At 44.7% G+C, this 24,944-nt stretch overlaps 1 protein-coding gene across 2 annotated transcripts in view; it reads right to left on the reverse strand.

The window, feature by feature from the left end:
• Positions 1 to 24,944, reverse strand: part of BEND3 (BEN domain containing 3) — a 51,138-nt gene that overhangs the window by 15,992 nt on the left and 10,202 nt on the right. For both annotated transcript variants that reach the window (XM_034962645.4, XM_057302573.2), the window contains exons 2-3: positions 18,196 to 18,243; positions 17,500 to 17,702 (exon numbers count right to left, since the gene is read on the reverse strand). In XM_034962645.4, the coding sequence (XP_034818536.1) occupies positions 17,500 to 17,702; positions 18,196 to 18,232 (240 nt within the window). In that variant the 5' untranslated portion in view covers positions 18,233 to 18,243. The remainder of the gene's footprint in view (positions 1 to 17,499; positions 17,703 to 18,195; positions 18,244 to 24,944) is intronic.

Here is a 24,944-nt window from a genome sequence, read left to right on the forward strand (position 1 = left end):
TCCCACCTCAGTTTTTGTATTTTATGTAGAGATGGGGGTTTTGCCATGTTGGCCAGGATGGTCTCAAACTCTTAGGCTCAAGTGATCCACCTAACTTAGCCTCCCAAAATGCTGGGATTACAGGCATGAGTCACAGCGCCTGGTCTCAATTTACACAAACTTTTTTTTTTTTTTTTTTTTTTTTGAGATGGAATCTTGCTCTGTCACTCAGGCTAGAGTGCAGTGGGGCGATCTCAGCTCACTACAACCTCCACCTCCCAGGTTCAAGCAATTCTCCTGCCTTAGCCTTCCGAGTAACTGGGATTACAGGCGCCCACCACTACGCCTGGCTAATTTTTGGTATTTTTAGTAGAGATGGGGTTTCACCACGTTGGCTAGGGTGGTCTTGAACTCCTGACTTCAGGTGATCCACCCGCCTCGGCCTCCCAAAGTGCTGGGATTACAGGCATGAGCCACCGCGCCTGGCCAAATCCAGGACTTTAAACACGATTTCCCCTTCAGATCTAATGGGTCAGAACTGCCTTCTGTATCCTATCTACTAAAAAGTACAGTAAATACACGTGACCATTTTTGTATATGTAGACTGGGCAAGTCATATGAGAAATACGCAAATGCATTTTTGGTTTTGATCCCTTTTCCCTAAACATGTCAGAGTCCCTGGGTGATACCTGAAGCTCCAGCCAGACAAAACTTACTCCCGGGAGACAGAGTGAGACCCTGTCTCAAAAAAAAAAAAAATAAATAAAGGAGAATATACCCTTTCCTTTGTGTCCCCAAGCATATGAAGATGCTGCCTTCTCTATGATCCTGTTACAATAAAAATGTGTTGAGTGAAAGGGTGAAGTGTGACATCATTTGTGCAGCAAGGCAACAGAATTATCTCGGACTGTCCACAAAGGCTACAACCTGATGTACACATGGACACAACTTGTTGGGAGAGCTTGCTGCTCCCTGTTTATAACAATAGCCACAATACCCCCTCCCACCTTTGTGTGAATGCCTCTTTGCAAGGTGATTTCATGCTTCTATCAACAGGAGACAGAGTCTACTTTTCCACTTTCGGGTGTAGTTTTGGATATGTGACTTGCTTTGGCCAACAGGACACTAGCACATGTGATGCAAGCAGAAGCTTGACAAGCCTGCCCTCTCTTGCCCCTAGGAATTCCTGCACTGTCATGTGAGTAAGCCTGGACTGGCTCCCTCCAGGGAGATAATGTACGTAAAGGGAAGCTCCAATCATCCCAGCCACTCATTCCAGGTGAGGACCCAGATACGTGAGTGAGGTTATTCCAGACTACCCAGCCCTGAATGTGTCAGGCCAAATCAGAACCACCAGCTGGTCCAGAGAATCATGAAAAAATAAAGTAGTGGTTGCTTTTTATTTTTTTTGAGATGAAGTCTCAGTAGTCTCGCTCTGTCACCCAGGCTGGAGTGTAGCGGTGTGATCTTGGCTCACTACAACTTCTACCTCCTGGGTTCAAGCGATTCTCCTGCCTCAGCCTCCTGAGTAGCTGGGATTACAGGCACACACCACCGCACCGGGCTAATTTTTGTATTTTTAACAGACACAAGGTTTGTTGGCTAGGCTGGTCTGGAACTCCTGACCTCAGGTGATCCGCTTGCCTCAGCCTCCCAAAGTGCTGGGATTACAGGCGTGAGCAACCGCGCCCAGCCTAGTGGTTGCTTTAAACTACTAGGTTCTGGAGTGGTTCTGTGCTATGTAACACAACACAGCACAAGTGAACTGATACACTAAACTTTGTCTTTCATTTCCTGAATTCTGGCTTTACTTGAAAACTTGAAGTGAGTTTGCAGAACTGATCACAAACAGAAATGTAATATGACACAGAGAAAAATATTTTGGGGAGTTCCTTTAGGAAATTAACATACTGCTTGTCAAACTTCTCATCACTTCCAGCATAACCCTCTAGGAATCTAACCTACAGAAACACTCATACAGTCACTGGGTTGATGTATGGGGATGTTTTCCCGGCATTACTTGTAATAATATAAAATTGGAAAACATCTAAATATCAATCACAAAGGAAAAGGATAATAAAATATGGTTAAGCTATTCTACTAACTGTCTTGTAGCTTTCATCTGCCACAGCAGATCACAAATCAGATCTGTGGGTTTTCATCTAGTTATTACTCACTGCACTAGAAACTGCCATCCAGGCGTGAAACTTTTGCCCAGATCACAAGGTATGTGGCAAATGGCAGGGTTAGGCAGCCGCAGTCAAGGGTGGAATATTTCTAATTATTCGTTTATTAAAAATTATCGGCCAGGCACGGTGGCTCATGCCTGTAATCCCGGCACTTTGGGAGGCTGAGGCGGGAGGAATGCTTGAGCCCAGGAGTCCCAGACCAGCCTGGGCAACATGGCCAAACCCCATCTCTACAAAAGAAAAACAACAACCCCCAAAAACAAAATTACCCAGGTGTGGTGGTGCGTGCCTGCAGTCCCAGATATTTGGGAGGCTGAGGTGGGAAGATCCACTGAGCCCAGGGGGTTGAGGCTGCAGTGAGCGGTGGTCACACTACTGCACTCACCCTGGGTGACAGAGCAAGACTGTATCTCAAAAAAAAGAAAACAATACTCATAGGTATTAAAAAAAAAAGTCAACATTTTTTTCTGGACATTATAGATTTTTAAATAATGTCTCGTTCAAGTATGAATTATGATACTCAAAAAGTAGAAGCAACCCAAAATATCTGTCAACTGATGAATGGATAAACAAAATGTGGTGAGGCTGGGCTCCATGGCTCACGCCTGTAATCCCAACACTCTGGGAGGCCGAGGTGGGAGATTCCTTGAGGCTAGGAGTTTGAGACCAGACTTGGCAACACAGCGAGACCCTGTCTTGAAAAAGAAAAAGCATCTCTACAATGGAATATTATTTGGCCATGAAAGAAGATGAAGGACTTCAGGTATCTGGTCCAGCATGGAAGGAGCCTGAAAGTCAGCATTCCATCCTAACTACAAGGAAAAAGCTGAACAAACTGAAAAAATCAACACGTTTTCTTAGACCCGTAAGACCGGTAAGGTCACAGGGCAAACCACTGCCCCCAGACGTGGCGAAACAGACGGGTGAGTACAGAGACTCCCAGCTTACCACAGCAGACACCAGAGAGCAGACTTCCACAGGAACCAGCACTAGGGCAAGGAAACCTGAACTGCAACTGAGGAATTGCTGGAGACGCAGTGTGGACAAGTCTGAGAGTTAAAATCTCCAAGGTTACCCAATCAGCATAGGCCCCACACTTTCGTGGGTTCTACTGAGAGGTGAAGCCAGCTGGGTTTCTGGGTCAGGTAGGGATTTGGAGAACTTTTCTGTCTAGCTAGAGGATTGTAAACACACCAATCAGCACTCTGTGTCTAGCTAAAGGACTGTAAATGCACCAATCAGCACTCTGTAAAAACGCACCAATCAGCACTCTGTAAAAACGCACCAATCAGCACTCTGCGTATAGCTAAAGGATTGTAAACACACCTATCAGCACTCTGTAAAACTGCAGCAATCAGCACTCTGTGTCTAGCTAAAGGATTGTAAACACACCAATCAGCACTCTGTGTCTAGCTAAAGGACTGTAAACGCACCAATCAGCACTCTGTAAAACCGCACCAATCAGCACTCTGTGTCTAGCTAGAAGACTGTAAACGCACCAATCAGCACTCTGTAAAAATGCATCAATCAGCGCTCTGTAAAAACGTACCAATCAGTGCTCTGTGTCTAGCTAAAGGACTGTAAATGAACCAATCAGCACTCTGTAAAACGGACCAATCAGCGCTCTGTAAAATGGACCAATCAGCAGGACACGGGTCAAATAAGGGAATAAAAGCTGGCCACCCAAGCCAGCAGTGGCAACCCATTCGGGTCCCCTTCCATGCTGTGGAAGCTTTGTTCTCTCGCTCTTCACAATAAATCTTGCTGCTCCTCACTCTTTGGGTCTGCACTACCTTTATGAGCTGTAACACTCATCGCGAGGGTCTGCGGCTTCATTCCTGAAGTCAGCGAGACCACGAACCCACTGGGAGAAACAAACAACTTTGGATGCGCCACCTTTAAGAGCTGTAACACTCACTGCGAAGGTCTGCGGCTTCACTCCTGAAGTCAGCGAGACCACGAACCCACCGGAAGGAACTCCCAACACATCTGAACATCTGAAGGAACAAACTATGGACACACCATCTTTAAGAGCTGTAACACTCACCGTGAGGGTCCACGGCTTCATTCTTGAAGTCAGTGAGACTAAGAACCCACCAGAAGGAATAAATTCCAGACACACTACCTCCAAGAACCCTACCAGGTTCTCACAGCGAATATTAGAGAAAAATCCCCTTCTACTTCTGGCAGGGGGAGGGGAAAGGGAACCAATCTGAAATATCAGAGCATCCTCTTTTCTTTTGTTTTTTCTTTCTTTTTAAATTTTATTTATTTTTTATTTTTTTTTTGAGAGAGAATCTCACTCTGTCGCCCAGGCTGGACTGCAGTGGCATGATCTCGGCTCACTGCTAGCTCTGCCTCCCAGGTTCATGCTATTCTCCTGCCTCAGCCTCCTGAGTAGCTGGGACTACAGGCGCCTGCCACCACGCCCGACTAATTTTTTGTATTTTTAGTAGAGATGGGGTTTCACCGTGTTAGCCAGGATGGTCTCGATTTCCCGACCTCATGATCCACCTGCCTCAGCCTCCCAAAGTGCTGGGATTACAGGCGTGAGCCACCGCACCTGGCCTTATTTTGTTTTTTTGAGTCTTGCTCTGTCGCCCAGGCTGGAGTGCAGTGGCCCGATCTCAGCTCACCGCAAGCTCCGCCTCCTGAGTTAACGCCATTCTCCTGTCTCAGCCTCCCAAGTAGCTGGGACTACAGGTGTCCGCCACCACACCCAGCTAATTTTTTCATATTTTTAGTAGAAACAGAGTTTCACTGTGTTAGCCAGGATGGTCTCGATCTCCTGACCTCGTGATCTGCCCGCCTCGGCCTCCCAATGTGCTGGGATTACAGGCATGAGCCACCGCGCCTGGCCGCCTTCTCTTTTCTTAAGGCTTGCCCTCCGGAGAACTATTTAACGTGAGCTAAACCTGCAGGGGTTTTATCAGAGCCTAACTGACCAGAAGGGAGATACCCAACTCCAGCTCCTGCCTTTTACCTGGAGGAAGAGAAATAGCCAACATCAGCCCACTTGACTCATCCTGTCCCACTTAAGGGAGGAATGGAGGAACTACGAAGTCCAAGTGAAGTTTACAGTCCAGAGATCCAGGGCTGCTAAAAGACTGAGACCTGGCCAGGCGCATGTTGGTAATCCCAGCACCCCAGGAGGCCGAGGTGGGCAGATCACGAGGTCAAGAGATTGAGACCATCCTGGCCAACATGGTGAAACCCTCTCTCTACTAAAAATACAACAATTAGCCGTGCATGGTGGCGTGTGCCTGTAGTCCCAGCTACTTGGGAGGCTGAGGCAGGAGAATCGCTTGAATCTGGGAGGCGGAGGTTGCAGTGAGCCGAAATCGCGTCACTGCACTCTGGCCAGAGACAGAGCAAGACTCCGTCTAAAAAAAAAAAAAAAAAAAAAAAACCAGACCAAATCCAGGACTGGAGAATGCTGCCCTCCCCTTTCCTCTCCCCCGACATTATTGAAGGACTATTCACAGGAGTTCCTTGTACTCAGGATACCATGTCTGGTTACTAAGAAAAAACTGGCTGGGCACAGTGGCTCACGCCTGTAATCCCAGCACTTTGGGAGACCGAGGTGGGTGGATCACAAGGTCAAGAGATTGAAACCATCCTGGCCAACATGGTAAAACCCCGTCTCTACTAAAACTACAAAAATAAGCTGGGCATGGTTGTACACGCCTGTAGTCACAGCTACTCGGGAGGCTGAGGCAGGAGAATTGCTTGAACCTGGGAGGCGGAGGTTGCAGTGGGCAGAGACTGCGCTGCTATACTCCAGTCTGGGCGACAGAGCAAGACTCTGTCTAAAAAAAAAAAGAAAAAAAAAAAGAAAAAGAAAAAAAAACTACAAGGCTGGGCCGGTAATCCCAGCACTTTCAGAGGCCGAGGCGGGTGGACCACTTGAGGTCAGGAATTCAAGACCAGCCTGGTCAACATGGCGAAACCCCATCTCTACTAAAAATACAAAAATCAGCGAACGCCTGTAATCCTAACTATTTGGCAGGCTGAGGCAGGAGAATTGCTTGAATCTGGGAGGTGGAGGTTGCAGTGAGCAGAGATTACGCCTCTGCACTCCAGCCTGGGTAAGAGAGCAAAACTCCATCTCAAAAAAGAAAAGAAAAGAAAAAACGACAAGGCGTACTAAGACCAAACCAGACTCAGAGGCGGTAGGGATGCTGGAACTCAGAGAATGTGAAACAACTATGATTAATATGCCAAGGACTCTAATGGAAAAAGTAGACAACATGCAAGAACAGATGGTCGGCCAGGCGCAAGCACTTTAGGAGGCCGAGGCCGGCGGATCACGAGGTCAGGAGTTCGAGACCAGCCTGACCAACATGGTGAAACCCCATTTCTACTAAACATACAAAAATCAGCCAGGCATGGTGGCACGCACCTGTAATCTCAGCTACTCAGGAGGCTGAGGCAGGAGAATTGCTTGAATCTGGGAGGCAGAGGTTGCAGTGACTGAGATTGTGCCACTGCACTCCAGCCTGGGCGACAGAGCAAGACTCCATCTCGAAACAAACAAACAAAAAAAAACAGATGGTCAATGGACACACAAATGAAAATTTTTTTTTTTTTTTCTTTTTAGAGACAGGGTCTTGCTATGTTGCCCAAGCTGGTCTTAAACTCTGGGCTCAAATTATCCTCCCACCTCAGCCTCCCAAAGTGCTGAGATTACAAACATGAGTCACAACACTTGACCTGAAATTCTAAGAAACAATAAAAAAGAAAGGCTAGTGATAAAAAAAAAAAACACTGTAATAGAAATGAAGAGCCCTTTTTTTTTTTTTAGAGACAGGTTCTTGCTTTGTTCCCCTGCCTGGCTGAAATACAGTGGTGCAATCTTGGCTCACTGCAGCCTCAAACTACTGGCCTCAAGCAATCCTCCTGCCTCAGCCTCCTAAGTAGCTAGCTAGGACTATAGGCATGTGCCACCACACCCAGATAAAAGAATCCTTTTGATGGGTTTTTTGGTAGGCTGGACACGGCTGAAAAAAGAATCTCTGCATTTGAGGATATCTTAATAAATACCTCAAAAACAGAAAAGCAAAGAGAAAAAGGAATGGAAAATTTGAACAGACTGCCCAAGAACTGTGGGATAACTACAAAAGGTGTTACAAAGGGTGTTACATATATACCATGGGAATACATGGAAAGAGAAAAAGGAACAGAAGAAATATTTGAAACCACAATGACTGAGAATTTCCCTAAATTAAGGTAAGATACCAAACCACAGATCTAAGAGGTTCAGAGAATAGCAAACATGATACACGAGAAACAAAACAAAACAAAAAAATCCACTATACCTAGGCATACTGTTTTCAAACTATAGAAAATCAAAGATTAAAAAAAATCCTGAAAGAAGTAAGGTGGGGAACAAAACACTTTACCTATAGAGGAGCAAAGATAAGAATTACACCTACATTCTCCTTAGAAACTGTGCAAGCAAGGAAGGGGACTGACAATCAAATGCAGTAAAACTGCAGGATACAAAAACAACATACAAAAACCAGGAGTATTTCTATGTGCCAAAAGTGAACAATCTGAAAAAGAAATCAAGAAAGTAATATAATTTACGATAGCTACAAATAAAAATAAAGTATCTAAGAATTAATTTAACCAAAGAAGTGAAAGATCTCGGCCAGGCGCGGTGGCTCACGCCTATAATCTTACCACGTACCACAGGTGGATCATCTGAGGTCAGGATCTGGAGACCAGCCTGGTCAATATGGCGAAACCCAGTCTCTACTAAAAATACAAAAATTAGCTGGGCGTGATGGTGGGTGCCTGTAATCCCAGCTACTTGGGAGGCTGAGGCAGGAGAATCACTTGAACCCAGGAGGTGAAGTTGCCGAGATCGCCCCATTGCACTCCAGCCTGGGCAAAAGAGCGAGACTCCGTCTCAAAAAAAAAAAAAAAGTGAAATATCTCTACAATGAAAACGTTTAAAACATTCATGTGAGAAATTGAAGAAGACACAAAAAAAGGAATGATATTCCACATTCGTGATTCGAAAAATCAATATTGTTAAAGTGAAATATTATCCATGCTACCAAAAGCCAACTAAAGATTTTATTTTTTTTCTCACGCCTGTAATCCCAGCACTTTGGGAGGCCAAGGCAGGCGGATCACGACGTCAGGAAATTGAGACCATCCTGGCTAACATGGTGAAACCCCATCGCTACTAAAAATACAAAAACAAAATTAGCCCAGCATGGTGACGGGCGCCTGTAGTCCCAGCTACTCGGGAGGCTGAGGCAGGAGAATGGTGTGAACCCAGGAGGCGGAGCTTGCAGTGAGCCAAGATCGTGCCACTGCACTCCAGCCTGGGCGACAGAGCGAGACGCTGTCTCGAAAAAGAAAAAAGGATTTTTTTTTTCGAGACAGAGTCTCGCTCTGTCGCCCAGGCTAAAGCACAAGGGCATGATCTTGGCTCACTGCAACCTCTGCCTCCCATGTTCAAGTGATTCTCCTGCCTCAGCCTCCTGAGTAGCTGGGATAAGAGGCACGCACAATTGTGCACGGCTAATTTTTGTATTTTTAGTAGAGATGGGGTTTCACCATGTTGGCCAGGCTGGTCTCGAACTCCTGACCTCAAATGATTCACTCACCTCAGCCTCCCAAAGTGCTGGGATTACAGGCGTGAGCCACTGCGCCTGGCCACCAACTACAGATTTACTACACTCCCTATCAAAATTCCAATGATATTCTTCACAAAAATAGAAAAAATAATCCTAAAATTTATATGGAACCACCAAAGAGCCAGAATATCCAAAGCTATCCTAGAACAAAATCGAAGGAATCACATTACCTGATTTTAAATTATACTACAGAGGCCAGGTGCACTGGCTTATGTTTGTAATCCCAGCACTTTGGGAGGCCAAGGCAGACAGATTGCTTGAGGTCAGGAGTTCAAGACCATCCTGGCCAACATGGAGAAACCCTATCTCTACTAAAAATACAAAACTTAGCTGGGTGTGGTAGCATGTGCCTGTAATTCCAGCTTCTGGGGAGGCTGAGGCACGAGAATCACTTGAACCTCGGAAGTGGAGGTCGCACTGAGCCAAGATCGCACCACTGCACTCCAGCCTGGGCGACAGAGCAAGACTCTGTCTCAAATAAATAAATAAATAAAATAAATTAGGGAGTTTGTTGCCAGAAATGTTCAAAGGATTTCTTCAGAGAGAAAGAAAATGTCAGAAACATGAATCTACATAAAGAAAGAAAGTGCATCAGGGAAGGAATAACTGAAGGTAAAATAAAAACTTTATTTTTCTTACTCTGATCTGACAACTCTTTGTTCAAAATAATAATAGCAACAATGTAGTCAACTATATATGCTTGTGTGTGTGCACGCGCGTGTGCACGCACTTATATATAAATGAGTGACAGCAATAAGACAAGGGAGAAGAGGGAGGAATTCGGACTCTTTTGTTATTATAAGGTACTCACACCACTTCTGAAGTGGTAGGTTATTTGAACATACACTTGGACTAGTTGTAAATATATGTTGCAAACTTTAGGGCAACAATTAAAAAAAAGAAAAAAATATTTAAGAAAAAAGTATAATTAACATGCTAAAAAAAAGATAAAATTAGGCCAGGCGCAGTGGCTCATGCCTGTAATCCCAGCACTTTGGAAGGCAGAGGCAGTGGATCACCTGAGGTCAGTAGCTCGAGATCAGCCTGGTCAACATGGCAAAACCCCGTCTCTACTAAAAATACAAAAATTAGCCGAGCATGGTCGTGGGCACCTATAATCCCAGCTACTCAGTAGTCTGAGGCAGGATAATTGCTTGAACCCGGAAAGCAGAGGTTATAGTGAGCCAAGATCGCACCACTGCACTCCTGCCTGGGCAACAGAGTGATACTCCATCTCGAAAAAAAAAAAAGAAAATGAAAACTCAATTTACCAAAATTTGTGAAATGCAGCAAAAAGAGTAGTTAGAGGAAAATATATAGTATTGAAGGCATATAATAGAAAAGATCTAAAAATCATCTAAGCTTTTACCCGAGAAAACCAGAAAAGCAAATTAAATCCAAAGTAAGCAGAAGAAAAGAAATAAAACAAATTAGTGTAGAAATCAATGAAATTACAAACGGGAAATCAATAGATAAAAAAAATCAATGAAACCAAAATCTGTTTCTCTGAAAAGATCAGTAAAATCCATATGCCTCTAGCAGGCTAAGTTAGAGAGAGAAAGAGGACACAAATTAGTAATATCAGAAATGAGAGATCCCACTACAGGCCCCATGGACATTGAAAGAATGATAAAGGAACACTATGACCAACTCTATGTCCACAAATTTGATAACCTAGAGGAAAGAGACTAATTCCTTAAAAGACACAATCTTCTAGAACTCACGGAAGAAGAGACATTCCAATAGGGCTATATCTATTAAAGAAATTGAATCAGTAACAAATAGCCTTCCAAAACACAAAGTACCAGGCCCAAATGGGTTCAAAGGTGAATTTTACCAAACATTTAAGGGAAAAATGATACAATTTCTCTACAGTCTCAGAAAACAGAAGTAGAGAAACTACTTCCTAACTCATTCTATGAGGCCAGCATTACCTTAATACCAAAACCAGACAAAGACATTACAAGAAAAAAAGCTACAGACCAATATTTCTCATGAACACAGATGAAAAACCCTCAATAAAACATTAGCAGGAGACTGATTTGAGTCGTAATTCTGTCTCCCACGTGGCCAGCCTCACGTTAAAAAAAACTGAGGCCAGGCATGGTGGCTCACGCCTGTAATCCTAGCACTTTCGGAGGCAGAGGTGGGCGGACTGCCTGAGCTCAGGAGTTGGGGACCAGCCTGGGCAACATGTTGAAACCCCATCTCTACTAAAATAGAAAACATTAGCTGGGTGTAGTGGCAGGTGCCTGTAGTCTCAGCTCCTCGGGAGGCTGAGGCAGGAGAATTGCTTGAACCCGGGAGGCGGAGCTTGCAGTAAGCCGAGATCACACCACTGCACTCCAGCCTAGGAGATAGTGAGACTCTGTCTCAAACAAAAAAAAAAGATTTTATACACCATGACCAACTTAGATTTATCCTAGACATGCAAAGGGGTTCATCATTTAAAAATCAGTTAATGAAATCCACCACAGCAACAGGGTAAAGAAGAAAAATCACATGATCATGTCAATAAATGCAGAAAAAGCACTTCACAAAATCCCACACCATTCATAACAAAAACTCTCAGTAAATTAGGACTAGAGGGAAACTTTCTCAACTTGAAAAAGAACACCTACAAAAATCCCACAGCTAACATTGTACTTAATGGTGAGAAATCAGAAGGTTTCCCATGAAGATCAGGCACAAAGCAAGGATGTCTCCCTCTCCTCATTCCTTTTCAATATTGTACTGAAGGTCTTAGGTAATGCAATAAGAAAAGAAAATGAAATAAAAGGTATACTGATCGGGAAGGAAGAAATAAAACTGTCTTTTTTTGCACATGACATGATTGTCTATGTAGAACATCCAAAAGAATCCAAAAAACAACTGGAACTAATAAAGCAATTATAGGAAGGTTGTAGTATACAAGGTTACTATACAAAAGTCAATTTTATTTCCTATACACCAGCAATAAACAAGTAGAATTTAAAATTAAAAACACAATACCATTTATATCAGGACTCCAAAAACATGAAATACTTAAGTTATAAACCTAACAAAATACATATGTATACAAGATGTATATGACGGAAAGTACAAAACTGATGAAAGTAATTAAAAAATTAAATAAATGGAGAGACATTCCATGCTCATAAAGAGGCAGACTCAGTATTTTCGAGATGTCAGTTCTTCCCACTTTGACCTATAGATTCAATATGATCCCAATCAAAATCCCAGCAAGCTATTTTGCTGATATCAATAAACTAATTCTAAAATTTATATGGACAGACAAAAGCCCAGAATAGCCAACACAATAGTGAAAGAAAAGAACACAGTTGCCTGTAATCCCAGCACTTTGGGAGGCTGAGGAGGGCGGATCATGAGGTCAGGAGATCGAGACCATCCTGGCTAATACGGTGAAACCCCGTCTCTACTAAAAATACAAAAAAATTAGCCGGGCGTGGTGGCGGGTGCCTGTAGTCCCAGCTACTCAGGAGGCTGAGGCAGGAGAATGGTGTGAACCCGGGAGGCGGAGCTTGCAGTGAGCCAAGATCGCGCCACTGCACTCCAGCCTGGGCGACAGAGCGAGACTCCGTCTCAAAAAAAAAAAAAAGAAAAGAATGCAGTTAAAAGACTGATACTACCTGACTGCAACATTTACCATAAAGCTACAGTAATCAAGACAGGGTGGTACTGGGGCAAGAATAAACAAATAGATCAATAGAACAGAATAGAGAGCCCAGAAGTAGAACTGCATAAAGACAGTCAACGGAAGCAATACGATGGAACACAGACAGTCTTTTCAACATATTTTACTGGACCAAACTGGACATCCACATGCAAATATGTCAATCTAGACATAGTCCTTACACCCTTTACAAAAATCAACTCAAAAGGGATCACAAACCTAAATGTAAAATGAAAAACTATAAAACACCTAGAAGATAACATCAGAGAAAACATAGATGACCTTGGGTTTGGCAGTAACTTTTTAGATACGATACCAAAGCCACAGTCTATGAAAGAATTAATAAAGTGGACTTCATTAAAAGTAAACATTTCTGCTCTACAAGATACTGTCAAAAGAATGAAAGGCAAGCCACAGGCTGGGAGAAAATATTTGCAAAAGACATACCTAATAAAGGACTATTAATCAAAATACAGGACTGTTAATCAAAATATATGAAGAACTCTTAAAATTCAACAATAAAAACAAAACCCAATTTTAAAATGGGCCAGCCAGGTGTGGTGGCTCAAGCCTGTAATCCCGGCACTTTCGAAGGCTTCAGGCCAAAGGGTTACTTGAGCCGAGGAGCTCGAGACCAGCCTGGGCAACATAGCAAGATGCTATCTCTATAAAATAAAAATTAAAATGGGCCAAAAATCTTAATAGCCACTTCACCAAAAAAGCTATACTGCTGGCAAATAAGCATATAAAAAGATTCTCCACATCATATGTTGTCAGGGAAGCACAAATTAAGAGAACAACAGCCGGGCGTGGTGGCTCATGCCTGTAATCCCAGCACTTTGGAGGCTGAGGGGGGTGGATCACCTGAAGTTGGGAGCTCGAGACCAGCCTGACCAACATAGAGAAACCCCGTCTCTGCTTAAAATACAAAATTAGCTGGGCGTGGTGGTGCGTGCCTGTAATTCCAGCTACTCGGGAGGCTGAGGCAGGAGAATCGCTTGAACCCAGCAGGCAGAGGTTGTAGTGAGCTGAGATCGCGCCATTGCACTTCAGCCTGGGCAACAAGAGCAAAACTCCATCTCATAAGTAAGTAAGTAAATAAATAAATAAATAAATAAATAAAACGAACAACAAACTCCATCTCTACAAAAACTTTAAAAGTTAGCCAGGCATGGTGCTGCCATGCCTGTAGTCCCAGCTACTTGGGAGTCTGAAAGAGGAGGATCCCTTGAGCCCAGGAGTTTGAGATTACAGTGAGCTGACTATGTCACTGCTTTTTTTTTTTTTTTTTTTTTTTGAGACAGGGTCTCACTCTGTCACCCAGACTGGAGTGCAGTGACACAACCATGGTTCACAGCAGCCCCGACCTCCCAGGCTCAGGCGATCCTCCCACCGCAGCCTCCCGAGTAGCTGGGACTACAGGTGTGTGCCACCACGCCTGGATAATTTTTTTGTATTTTTTGTAGAGACAAGGTTTTGCCATATTGCCCAGGCTGATCTGGAACTCTTGGACTCAAGCAATCCACCTGCCTCAGCCTCCCAAGATGCAAGGATTACAGGTGTTAAACCACCACACCTAGCTGTGCCACTGCTTTTGCACTCCACCCTGGCAACAGAGAGACCCTGTCTCAAACAACAACAATAACATAAACAAAAACACAACCGCTGGGCACAGTGGCTCATGCCTGTAATCCCAACACTTTGGGAGGCTGAGGCAAGAGGATCGCTTGAGGCCAGGAGGTCAAGAATAGCCTGGGCAACATAGTGAGACCACCCTCATCTCTGCAAAAAAAAAAATTTTTTTTTAAACTAAACAAAGAAAAAAACCAAGATACTACCACATACCTATTAGAATGGTCAAAATCCAGAACACTGACAACAGCAAATGCTTTCAAGGATGTGGAGCAAGAGGAACTTGTTAGTGGGACTGTAAAATGGTCCAGCCACTTTGGAAGGCAGTTTGGTAGTTTTTTACCAAACTAAACATAATCACATTCCTCGGTGTTTATCCAAAGGAGCTGAAAACTTATGTCCACATGAAAACCTATACATGGATGTTTATAGCAGCATTATTCATAATTGCCAAAACTTGGAAGCATCCAAGATGTCCTTTAGTAGGTAAATGAATAAATAAACTCTGGTACATCCAGGCAATAGAATATGATTCACTGCTAAAAGAAAATGAGCTATTAAGCCATGAAAAGACATGGAGGAAACTCAAATGCATATTGCTAAGTATAATAAACCAATCTAAAAAGGCTACACATTGTATGATTCCAACTTCACGACATTCTGGAAAAGATAAAAGTATGGAGATGGTAAAGAGATCAGTGGTTGCTGGGGGTTATGTGGGAGTGAAGGATGAACAGATAGAGCATAACAGATTTTTAGGACAGCAAAACTACTCTGTATGATACTACAAATGGTATATACATTTGTCCAAACCCACAGACTATACAATAGCAAGAGTGAGCCCTAATGTAAACTACTGACTTTGGGCAATAATGTGTCAATGGGGGATCATCAGTTGTAATAAATGCATCAATCTGGTATACAATGTTGACAATGGGGGAGGTTATAAACATGCAGGGGTAAGGAAGTATATGGGAAATCTGTCTCTTTTGCTCAATTTTTCTATAAACCTAAAACTGCTCTATAAAATAAAGTCTGTTAAAACAAAAAGAAATGAAGTACTGATACATAGATGATGAACCTTGAAAACATTATGCTAAGAAGCCAGACACATATGGCCATAGAACATATGATTACATTACATGAAATGCCTAGAACTGGCCGGGCATAGTGACTCACGCCTGTAATCCCAGCAATCTGGAAGGCCGAGGTGAGTGAATTACGTGAGGTCAGGAGTTTGAGACCAGCCTGGCCAACATAGTGAAACCCTGTCTCTACTAAAAATACAAAAATTAGCCAGGCGTGGTGGTGCCCACCTGTAATCCCAGCTACTCGGGAGGCTGAGGCAGGAGAATCGCTTGAACAAGGAGACAGAGGCTGCAGTGAGCTGAGCTCATGACACTGCACTCCAAGCCTGGGCCACACAGCGAGACTCCATCCATCCATCAATCAATCAATCAATTAAAAATAAAAATGAAATGCCCACAATAGGCAAATCCTTAGAAAGTACATTAGTGATTGTCAGTAGCTGGAAAAGTAGGGAATGAGGAGCTACTGCTAATGGGCAGGGACTCTTTGTAAGGTTATAAAAATGTCCTAAAATAGCATAACTCTGGGAATATACTAAAAACCATTAAACTAGGGCTGAGCGCGGTGGCTCACGCTTGTAATCCCAGCACTTTGGGAGGCCAAGACAGGCAGACCACTTGAGGTCTGGAGTTTGAGACCAGCCTGGACCAACACTGCAGATGTTGCAGTGAGCTGAGATTGCGCCACTGCATTCCAGCCTGGGCGACAGAGCGAGACCCTGTCTCAGACAAAAACAAACAAACAAACAAAAACATTAAATTATATAACTTAAATTGGTGAAAGGTATAGTATGTGAATTATATCTTAATAAAGTTGTTTTGGGCCTGATGCAGTGGCTCACACCTGTAATCCGAGCACTTTGGGAGGCTGAGGCAGGCGGATCACCTGAGGTCAGAAGATTGAGACCAGCCTGACCAACATGAAGAAACCCTGTCTCTACTAAAAATACAAAAACTAGCCGGGCGTGGTGGCACACGCTTATAATCCCAGCTACTTGGGAGGCTGAGGCAGGAGAATTGCTTGAACCCAGGAGGCGGAGGTTGCGGTAAGCCAAGATCGCGCCATTGCACTCCAGCCTGGGCAACAAGAGTGAAACTCTGTCTCAAAGATGAAAAAAAAAATTAAAACCCAAATAAATTAGAGAAACAAGTTGTTTAAAAAAGAAAAGCCATTCAGACCAGAATAAAGAGTTAGAAAAAAAAAACCCCTGAATAAATAAAATAGTAAATAAAAGTATCACTCATGGCCAGGCACAGTGGCTCACACCTGTAATCCCAGCACTTTGGGAGGCCAAGGCAGGCAGATCACCTGAGGTCGGGAGTTCAAGACCAGCTTGGCCAACATGGAGAACCCCTGTATCTACTAAAAATACAAAATTAGCTGGGCGTGGTGGCGCATGCCTGTAATCTCAGCTTCTCGGGAGGCTGAGGTAGGAGAATCGCTTGAACCTAGGAGGCAGAGGTTGCTGTGAGCTGAGATTGAGCCACTGCACTCCAGCCTGGGCAAGAACAGCAAAACTCCGTCTCAAAAAAAAAAAAAAAAAAAAAAAACCCAACAAACCTATCACTCAATGTTCCATGATGTGGAATGTAGGTCCTCACTATAAACATGTATATTTAAATCTTGGTTAAAATCTTAGTCTCATCATTATGCAAATTAAAGCCTAACCAAATCCCTAAAATGTATGACTTCCTAATTTGTTTGGATCTGCCCTAACATCCAACAGGGGAGAGTTAAAACAAACCAATTAAACAAAGAGTTGGCTGTGCACTATGGCTCACGCCTGTAATCCCAGCACTTTGGGAGGCCAAGTCAGGAGGATCACTTGAGGCCAGAAGTTCAAGACCAGCCTGGGCAACATAGTGAGATCCAGTCTCTATTTAAATAAGTGAATGATAGATTTAATTTAGGAAAAGACCTGACCTCCAGCTAATGCCCCACTTTTGCAAGAATCAGCTACTATGTCAAGTGTGGTAGGCTTACGTTAACCGTCCTCACTATCAGCAAGCTCCTGCTATCCCCCACAAAGCACAGCAAAATAACACAAAAGCAGCTGCAATGTGAAGGCTCCCTTTACCCACCAGGAATCCAAACACAAACAAGAATTCCAGTTAAAGACAGACACTTTCGAGAAACTGAAGCCAGAGATGGGATAGCTTAAATGAAACCTTCCCATGCCCAAGGGTTCAGCAGTTGCCAGGATGCCCAAAACAAGAGGGAGATTCAGTATGGAATCAGAGAGGGTTAGAGCCCAAGCAAAGAGTGACAGCAGCTAGGCCCTCACCTCGGGGATCAGCCGCCTCCTCTTCACGCCAGGGACAGAGTCTAGCAGGCCATCGCTGACCAGCTGCTTTCGTTTGCTGGAGTCCTGCAGGGCAGTGAGGACGCTGTCCACAGAGTGCTTCTCAGAAGTCCTGGAATTCACGGAGCAGTCCAGAGCAGCATCTTCAGCCTCTGTCTCCACTTTCACAGTGATACTTTTTAGAACTGTGTCAGAGAAGAAATAGGGCTCAGTGGGAAAAACCAGGGCTGCTCAGAGATCAGCAGGGTTCTCTGAGCAGCAGGGTGTCTGTGGGCCGCCCTTTGACACCAGTGCTGAGATAATGATGTCTAGTCGTAACAAACCTGAGCTTTCCAACAATGCAATCTTTATCTCACCGCACTAGTGCTGTACAATAAAGCCATGTTCCAAGAGCATTTAGTTCAAATTGGTTTAAACATCTTTTTTTGGGGGGGAAGACAGTGAAAGGAGAGACATAAAATATTATCTTTTTGTGCTTTAAAAAAGTAATTTTTAAAAAGCGACACAAGGTGCTTATAACAAGTGTGTGGGTGGAGGGGGATGGGAACCGGGGAACAAGTGTGTGGGTGGAGGGGACTTTTCACTATATAACTGTATATTTTTGGACCATGTGAATGTATGACCTGATCAAAAGTATTCAGTTAAAAACATTTTTCAAAAAGGGCATTTTTTTTTTACCTTCTTCTACATCTTCGGTGAATTCAGTTGAGTTCATCTTCTATTCCGCTAAATAAAAAGACAAAGACAATGTATTGACTTATTGCTTGATTTATTTCTTAATTTTCTCTACCCACAGAAAATCCTCTTACCCTCCCAACCCCGGCTCTAGGTAACAGAGCAGCACAGCACTGTGGAAGCATGTGTCCTCCTAATCTTGTCTGCAGACACTCAGGAGCAGCCAGGCCTTGTGCATCCCTGCTGGGAGCTCTTCTCCAAGACTTTATGTGAGCAGAACGTGTCTTACACCATCCACTGATAGCCACTTACTGAGCCATGGGAACATTACACGAACAAATCAACTCTTAAAAAAGACCCCAATTTTAATTATCTCTTTTAAGTCCATGCTTATAAATTCCAGCCACAAAACAAATAGGCTGAAGGATGGGGGCCATGGATCCTGAAATCTTAGGACTTACGGTTGTCAAGAGAACTGTGCTGCCCATGACCTGAAGGTGGCTACTAGCCACACCTGGCTACCAAGGACTCAAAATGTGGCTAGTCCAATGGAGATGTGCTATAAGTGTAAAATACACACCAAATCTCAGACTTAGTAACAGAAATGCAAAATATCTCACTAGTAATTCTTTTTTTTTTTTTTTAGAGGAAAGGTCTCACTCTTTTCACCCTGGCTGGAGTACAGTAGCACTATCATGGCTCATTGCAGCCTCTGATTCCTGGGCTCTAGCAATCCTCCTGCCTCAGCCTCTGGAATGGCTAGGACTACAGGTACCACATGCCGCCACCCACAGCTAATTAAAAAATTTTTTTGTAGAGATGCGGTTTCACTATGTTGACCAGGCTGCTCTTGAACTCCTCAAGCGATCCTTCCACCTTGGCCTCCCAAAGTGCTGGGATTACACATCTGAGCCACAGTGCCCAGCCCTAATAATTGCTTTATATTGATTACATGTTGAAATGATAATAATTTGGACTTACTGGGCTAAATACAATACTTTATTTCATTTATTTGTTTATGAAACGGAATCTTGCTCTGTCACCAGGCTGGAGTGCAGTGGCGCAATCTTGGCTCACTGCAACCTCCGCCTCCTGGGTTCAAGTGATTCTCCTGCCTCTGCCTCCCGAGTAGCTGGGACTACAGGCATATGCCACCACTCCCAGCTAATTTTTTGTATTTTTAGTAGAGACAGGGTTTCATCGTGTTAGCCAGGATGGTCTCGATCTCCTGACCTCATGATCCGCCCACCTCAGCCTCCCAAAGTGCTGGGATTAGAGGTGTGAGCCATTGTGCCCAGCCTAAGCTTCATTAGAAAGGGGGGCAGTGCTCTGTTCCAGGCTGCAGGGTCTGAAGCAAAACCTGCCTGCCTCAGCTGGAATGGAACTGACACCATGAGGCAAAGCACCACTAAAACAAAACAAACAAAATTACCACTAAGTCTCTGATATCTCCGAATACCATGACAGCATGTACATAAATAGTACAAGATACAAAGGTAGTAACATTTGGAGAATATACATTGCAATCTTTAATGTTGACACTTGGGAGTTGTGATCCCCACAACTGATTAAGCTGACTACAAACACAGAGTTCTCATTTTGGTTGAGGATGAGTGGAGAGCAGGACCAAGAAGTATCTCTTAAGAAATTTCTGGCCGGGAATGGTGGCTCGTGCCTGTAATCCCAGCACTTTGGGAGGCTGAGGTGGGCGAATCACCTGGGGTCAGAAGTTCAACACCAGCCTGGCCAACATGGTGAAACCCCATCTCTACTAAAAATACAAAAATTAGCTGGGCATGGTGGCACACGCCTATAGTCCCAGCTACTTGGGAGACTGAGGCAGGAGAACTGCTTGAACCCGGGAGGCAGAGGTTGCAGTGAGCCAAGATCACACCACTATACCCCAGCCTGGGTGACAGAGTGAGACTCTGTCTCAAAAAAAAAAAGAAAGAAACTCTGTAAGCATGAAGCCATCTAAAATGTTCAGTGAACCATTCAAGGAGTAGCCACAGAATGGTGTGTGTTTGACATACAGTACCTGTTTTAGACGGGTGAATGGGGCGGGGATGGCAGCAAGACGGAGAGTGTGTCTGGGTGATCCATGAGCACAATCATCACTGCAAAGGTTACTAATAATGGCAACACATACAGTGCTTATGATGTGAAGCACTATTTTTAGTTCAAGAACAGTGCACAATAGTGCAAGACAGGCACAATTCTTTTCATCCCTGTATTGCTAATTTTCAGAGGAATGAAAACCAAAATGAGATTTGAAACTGAAAATAATTCCTACTCACCAAGCCATCTCCTACCTGAAAAAACATTACACACAGGGTGATATTGACAGAAAACAAATAATAAGTCAACTTCAAGGGTCCGAGAACTATTTTACCAGAGTTAAATTTTAGCAACTCCTTCCACTGTATTTCAAGGAACTACACCTCACTTTGGATCACCATCATCTGAGCTGGGTGTCTCTGAGTGGCTAGAAGGGCTGGACAATGCCAGGCAGAAATTCAAGACCGGATTCCCAGCCTGGTAGGAGGCCTCTCAAGGAAACACACTGCAGGTCACCTGAATGCCCCTGCCCTTGGAAACTGCCATGGTCACATAACCCACTCCTGCCAATCAAGGGGAGTTCTGAGATGCAGAACAGATGGGGCGAAACGATGGCTGTCAGAGGCGGACATACTTTACAAAACAAATTACATTTGGCAGAGAAAAGGCAGAGAGGGAGGAGACAGCGGTTGGTTTATTTGGGGAGGAAAAGGGTCATGGTGAAAGAAAAATTGCAAAGAGTCAAAGATTCTGGTAAGTGGAAAGCACTAAAAGGATGGGCAAATACTAGAACAAAACAAAACAGGCATCAATGAGAGAACACAGCAGACAGGGCCATGGGTGGTGAGAAGGGCAGTCTATTTATCTGCCATTATATTCGCCCAACCATGTGTCTCTGGCAGGCCCATCACATAGGGAGCAGCGCAGGGCTGGAGTCCAGGCTGCCACATGGAGCCTGCCGGGAATGTGGCTTGGTGAGCAGAAAGCCTATTTTCTGTTTTTTTATTTTTCCTTGTTTCCAGTGGGGTTGGAAGGAGGCTATTTTCTGAACTACCACCATGTGACCCTACAGCAGGCAATTTGGCCTCTGAATTTTGAGCCCCCAGAAAGTGATGAAGGAAGAGCACACATCTCAGCCACCTGCAGTGGGCAGAAACCCCAGAGGGCTCATGCAGCTGAGGTGGGAGGAAGGGGTGCTGGTGCGGCTGCCTGGGCATTCAAGACACCGAGTGCTTGTGCTTTGGAAAACACTTCCGTGTCCATTTATAGACTAGTGACAGATGCTAGGTTAGCCCAGAAGTAGCCCAGAACACAGCATGGTGGGCCCCTTCCCTCCAGGCCAGCAAATCAGCTTCGCTCATTAAGAAGCTGGGGAATCTCCCATTTGCAAGGCCTGGAAACCTCGCGCTTGCCCCTGGCTTGCGCAGTGGGGAGTGAGGTGAGCATCCCCTGTAACATCTGCAGCCCACCAACTTCACACCAGGCACTGGGCTGGCCACTGCATGTGTGCCTGTGCCTCACCCTGAGCTATTTTAGTTCCAATTTCAACAAATAGAGAAACCCAGGACAGGTAACTCCTCCAGTGTCACATCACTGAGTGGCAGAACCTGGCTTCAAATCGAGTCTTTCTGTGCCTTCCCTCAGCCAGCCAGGGAGGAAATAATAGAGTCTTCATTCTTTTGTTAAGCTTCTTCTGATGAACCATGGGCCTGTTTCCAAATTTGAGTCCCTCTGTCCAACAGCACCAGGAAACCACATCTCCTTCTGCCCTCCATTAGCACTCTGGAAAGTCAGTCTGCTCCGTACGTAGAAACAGACTCCACCCCACAATACAGAAAAGCTTCTACAAGAGGGATGTGTAGGCTACTCCCTGCATCCCCAGCTGGCGCAGGGACAGCACATCAACAATGTCACAGCTGGGCAGAAAGGGGATGGGGAGCACACTACTACCTCCATTTCCTGGTCACCTGCCCAGATGAGGGTCACAAGCTCTGCTCCTCCTGGGTGGACACCCAGCACCCAGATGCCTAGCATGCCACAGACATTCCTCTCGCCTGCCTGACTATAGGCTACGTAGGCGCTGCCACAACTACCCAACCACCACAGCACCCACCTCCTAAAGGCTGCTGTGAGCATTCCCTTTGCCTCCTGGACTCTGGAGAACTTCTCATTCTGACATTCTCTCACTTTCAAAACGTTCTCATGCCTCCCACCACAAACCTCAAATTATGGGACAGTCAACACATCCACACGTTCCCCAAAATCAACTTTCTCCCCAAGGGATGTCTGTTCTATGTCCCTCAGACAGCCGAGCTAAGCCTAGGAAAAAAGAAAAAGAAAAAAGAGGCCAGGCACGGTGGCACACGCCTGTAATCCCAGGACTTTGGGAGGCCAAGGCGGGCGGATCACCTGAGGGTGGGAGTTGGAGACCAGCCTGACTAACATGCAGAAACCCCATCTCTACTAAAAATACAAAATTAGCTGGGCATGGTGGCGCGTGCCTGTAATCCCAGCTACTCAGGAGGCTGAGGCAGGAGAATCGCTTGAATCCAGGAGGCGGAAGTTGTGAGAAGCCGAGATCGCGCCATTCAACGCCAGGCTGGGCAACAAGAGCGAAACTCCGTCTCAAAAAAAAAAAAAAAAGAAAGAAAGAAAGAAAGAAAAAACAAAGAAAAAAGAGAAGGCCGGGCGTGGTGGCTCACACCTGTAACCCCAGCACTTTGGAGGCGGGCGGATCACGAGGTCAGGAGATGGAGACCATCCTGGCTAACACAGTGAAACCCCATCTCTACTAAAAAAAAAAAAACAAAAAAAAATTAGCCAGGCGTGGTGGCGGGTGCCCATAGTCCCAGCTACTCGGGAGGCTGAGGCAGGAGAATGGCATGAACCCAGGAGGCAGAGCCTGCAGTGAGCCGAGATTGTGCCACTGCACTCCAGCCTGGGCAACAGAGCAAGACTCCATCTCAAAAAAGAAAGAAAAAAGAAAAAGAGAGAAGCCCTTGACCAAGCCAAGAGAAAGTTTAAACAAAAGAAGGAGATGTGTGCCTATGAGACCCATGAAGCTTGCAGCTGCCTGGAGTTAAAATGCCACAGGTTTCAAAGACATGAGAGAGCAACTCCCAAACAAGACCAATCTCCAGTGGTTAATTTAATAAGTGAAAATGCTCCTGTGTTTTTCTTAAACAAATAGCCTAGGAAGCCCCAGGCAAAATGACTGTCATTGGTACAGAAAGGTTTTAAATGTTGCAGAGCTCGCAGGAATATATATAATTTTATTTAAATGCCTACTAGTCTCTATCCTTCTGCACAGAGAGAGATAGGCAGTGTTCAATCTTCCATTCAGGGCATGTGGGTGAGGAAAGATTAGAAGGTCATCAGAAAAGCCTTCAGTTTACAAAAAGCACAAAAAGGAGGATAATCCCAAATGTTCAGAAATAACAAGATGCTTTAGCCACTCAAATATCAAATTACAATGGATACGTTGTTTAAATTGGCTACATAAATCCAGTAACTTGCAGGGCTTAGGGCTACTTCTATGCTTCACGCTGGAATCCAGAATACCAGCATGCACCTGGCTTGAGTGGAAGGGACACTGAGGAGGAAGAAAGGCTGTGAAGAAAGGCAAGGAAAAGGCAGAGAAGTGAGAACCATCCACTGCTGCTTAGGAAGAACCACATCACAAAGAGATAGGCTGGAAAGAGTTACACATTACAGGACACTTCATCTTTTTAGAGTTCATTTTAAGAGGGAAGATACATAATGCGGCTTTTCCCCATTTTTTACCAGGTAATATAGTCATGCCTTAGTATCCTCAGGGGGTTGGTTCCAAGACTCCCAGTGACACCCAAATCCACAGATGTTCAAGTCCCTGATAAAAAATAGCATAATATTTGCATGTAACCTGTGTACATCCTCCTGTATACTTTAAATCATCTCCAGATTACTTATAATAATACAATGTAAGTGGTATATAAATAGTGGTTATAGTGTATAGTTTTTTCATGGTGTAATTTTTTACTGGTTTTTCTTTTGGATTTTTTATTTTTTTAAGATGGGTTCTGTCACCCAGGCTGCAGTGCAGTGGTATGATCGTGTCTTACTGCAGCCTTAACCTCCTGGACTCAAGCCATCCTCCCACCTCAGCCTCCCAAGCAGCTGGGACCACAGGCATGCGCCACCACATACACCACATACAGTTTTTTATTTTGTAGAGATGGGCCTCCCTACGTTGCCCAAGCTGGTCTCAAACTCTGGGGCTCAAGCAATCCACCCACCTCGACCTCCCAAAGTGCTGGGATTAGAGGTGTGAGCCACTGTGTCCAGCTCCAGCTTCTGGAATATTTTCTACCTGCAGTTGGATGAACCTGCAGATGTGGCGGGGCTGACTGTACATGCACACAGAACAAAAATCAGCAAGCACGAAAGGATATTTGGTTAAAAAGTCCACTGTTGGCTGGGCGCAGTGGCTCACACCCGTAATCCCAGCATTTTTCGAGGCCAAGCCAGGTGGATCACGAGGTCAAGAGATGGAGCCCATCCTGGCCAACATGGTGAAACCCCGTCTCTACTAAAAATACAAAAATTAGCTGGGCGTGGAGGCACCCACCTGTAGTCCCAGCTACTCCGGAGGCTGAGGCAGGAGAATCGCTTGAACCTGGGAGACAGAGGTTGCAGTGAGCCGAGATCGCGCCACT

Source organism: Pan paniscus, chromosome 5, assembly GCF_029289425.2.
Source record: "Pan paniscus chromosome 5, NHGRI_mPanPan1-v2.0_pri, whole genome shotgun sequence".
Lineage (NCBI taxonomy): Eukaryota > Metazoa > Chordata > Mammalia > Primates > Hominidae > Pan > Pan paniscus.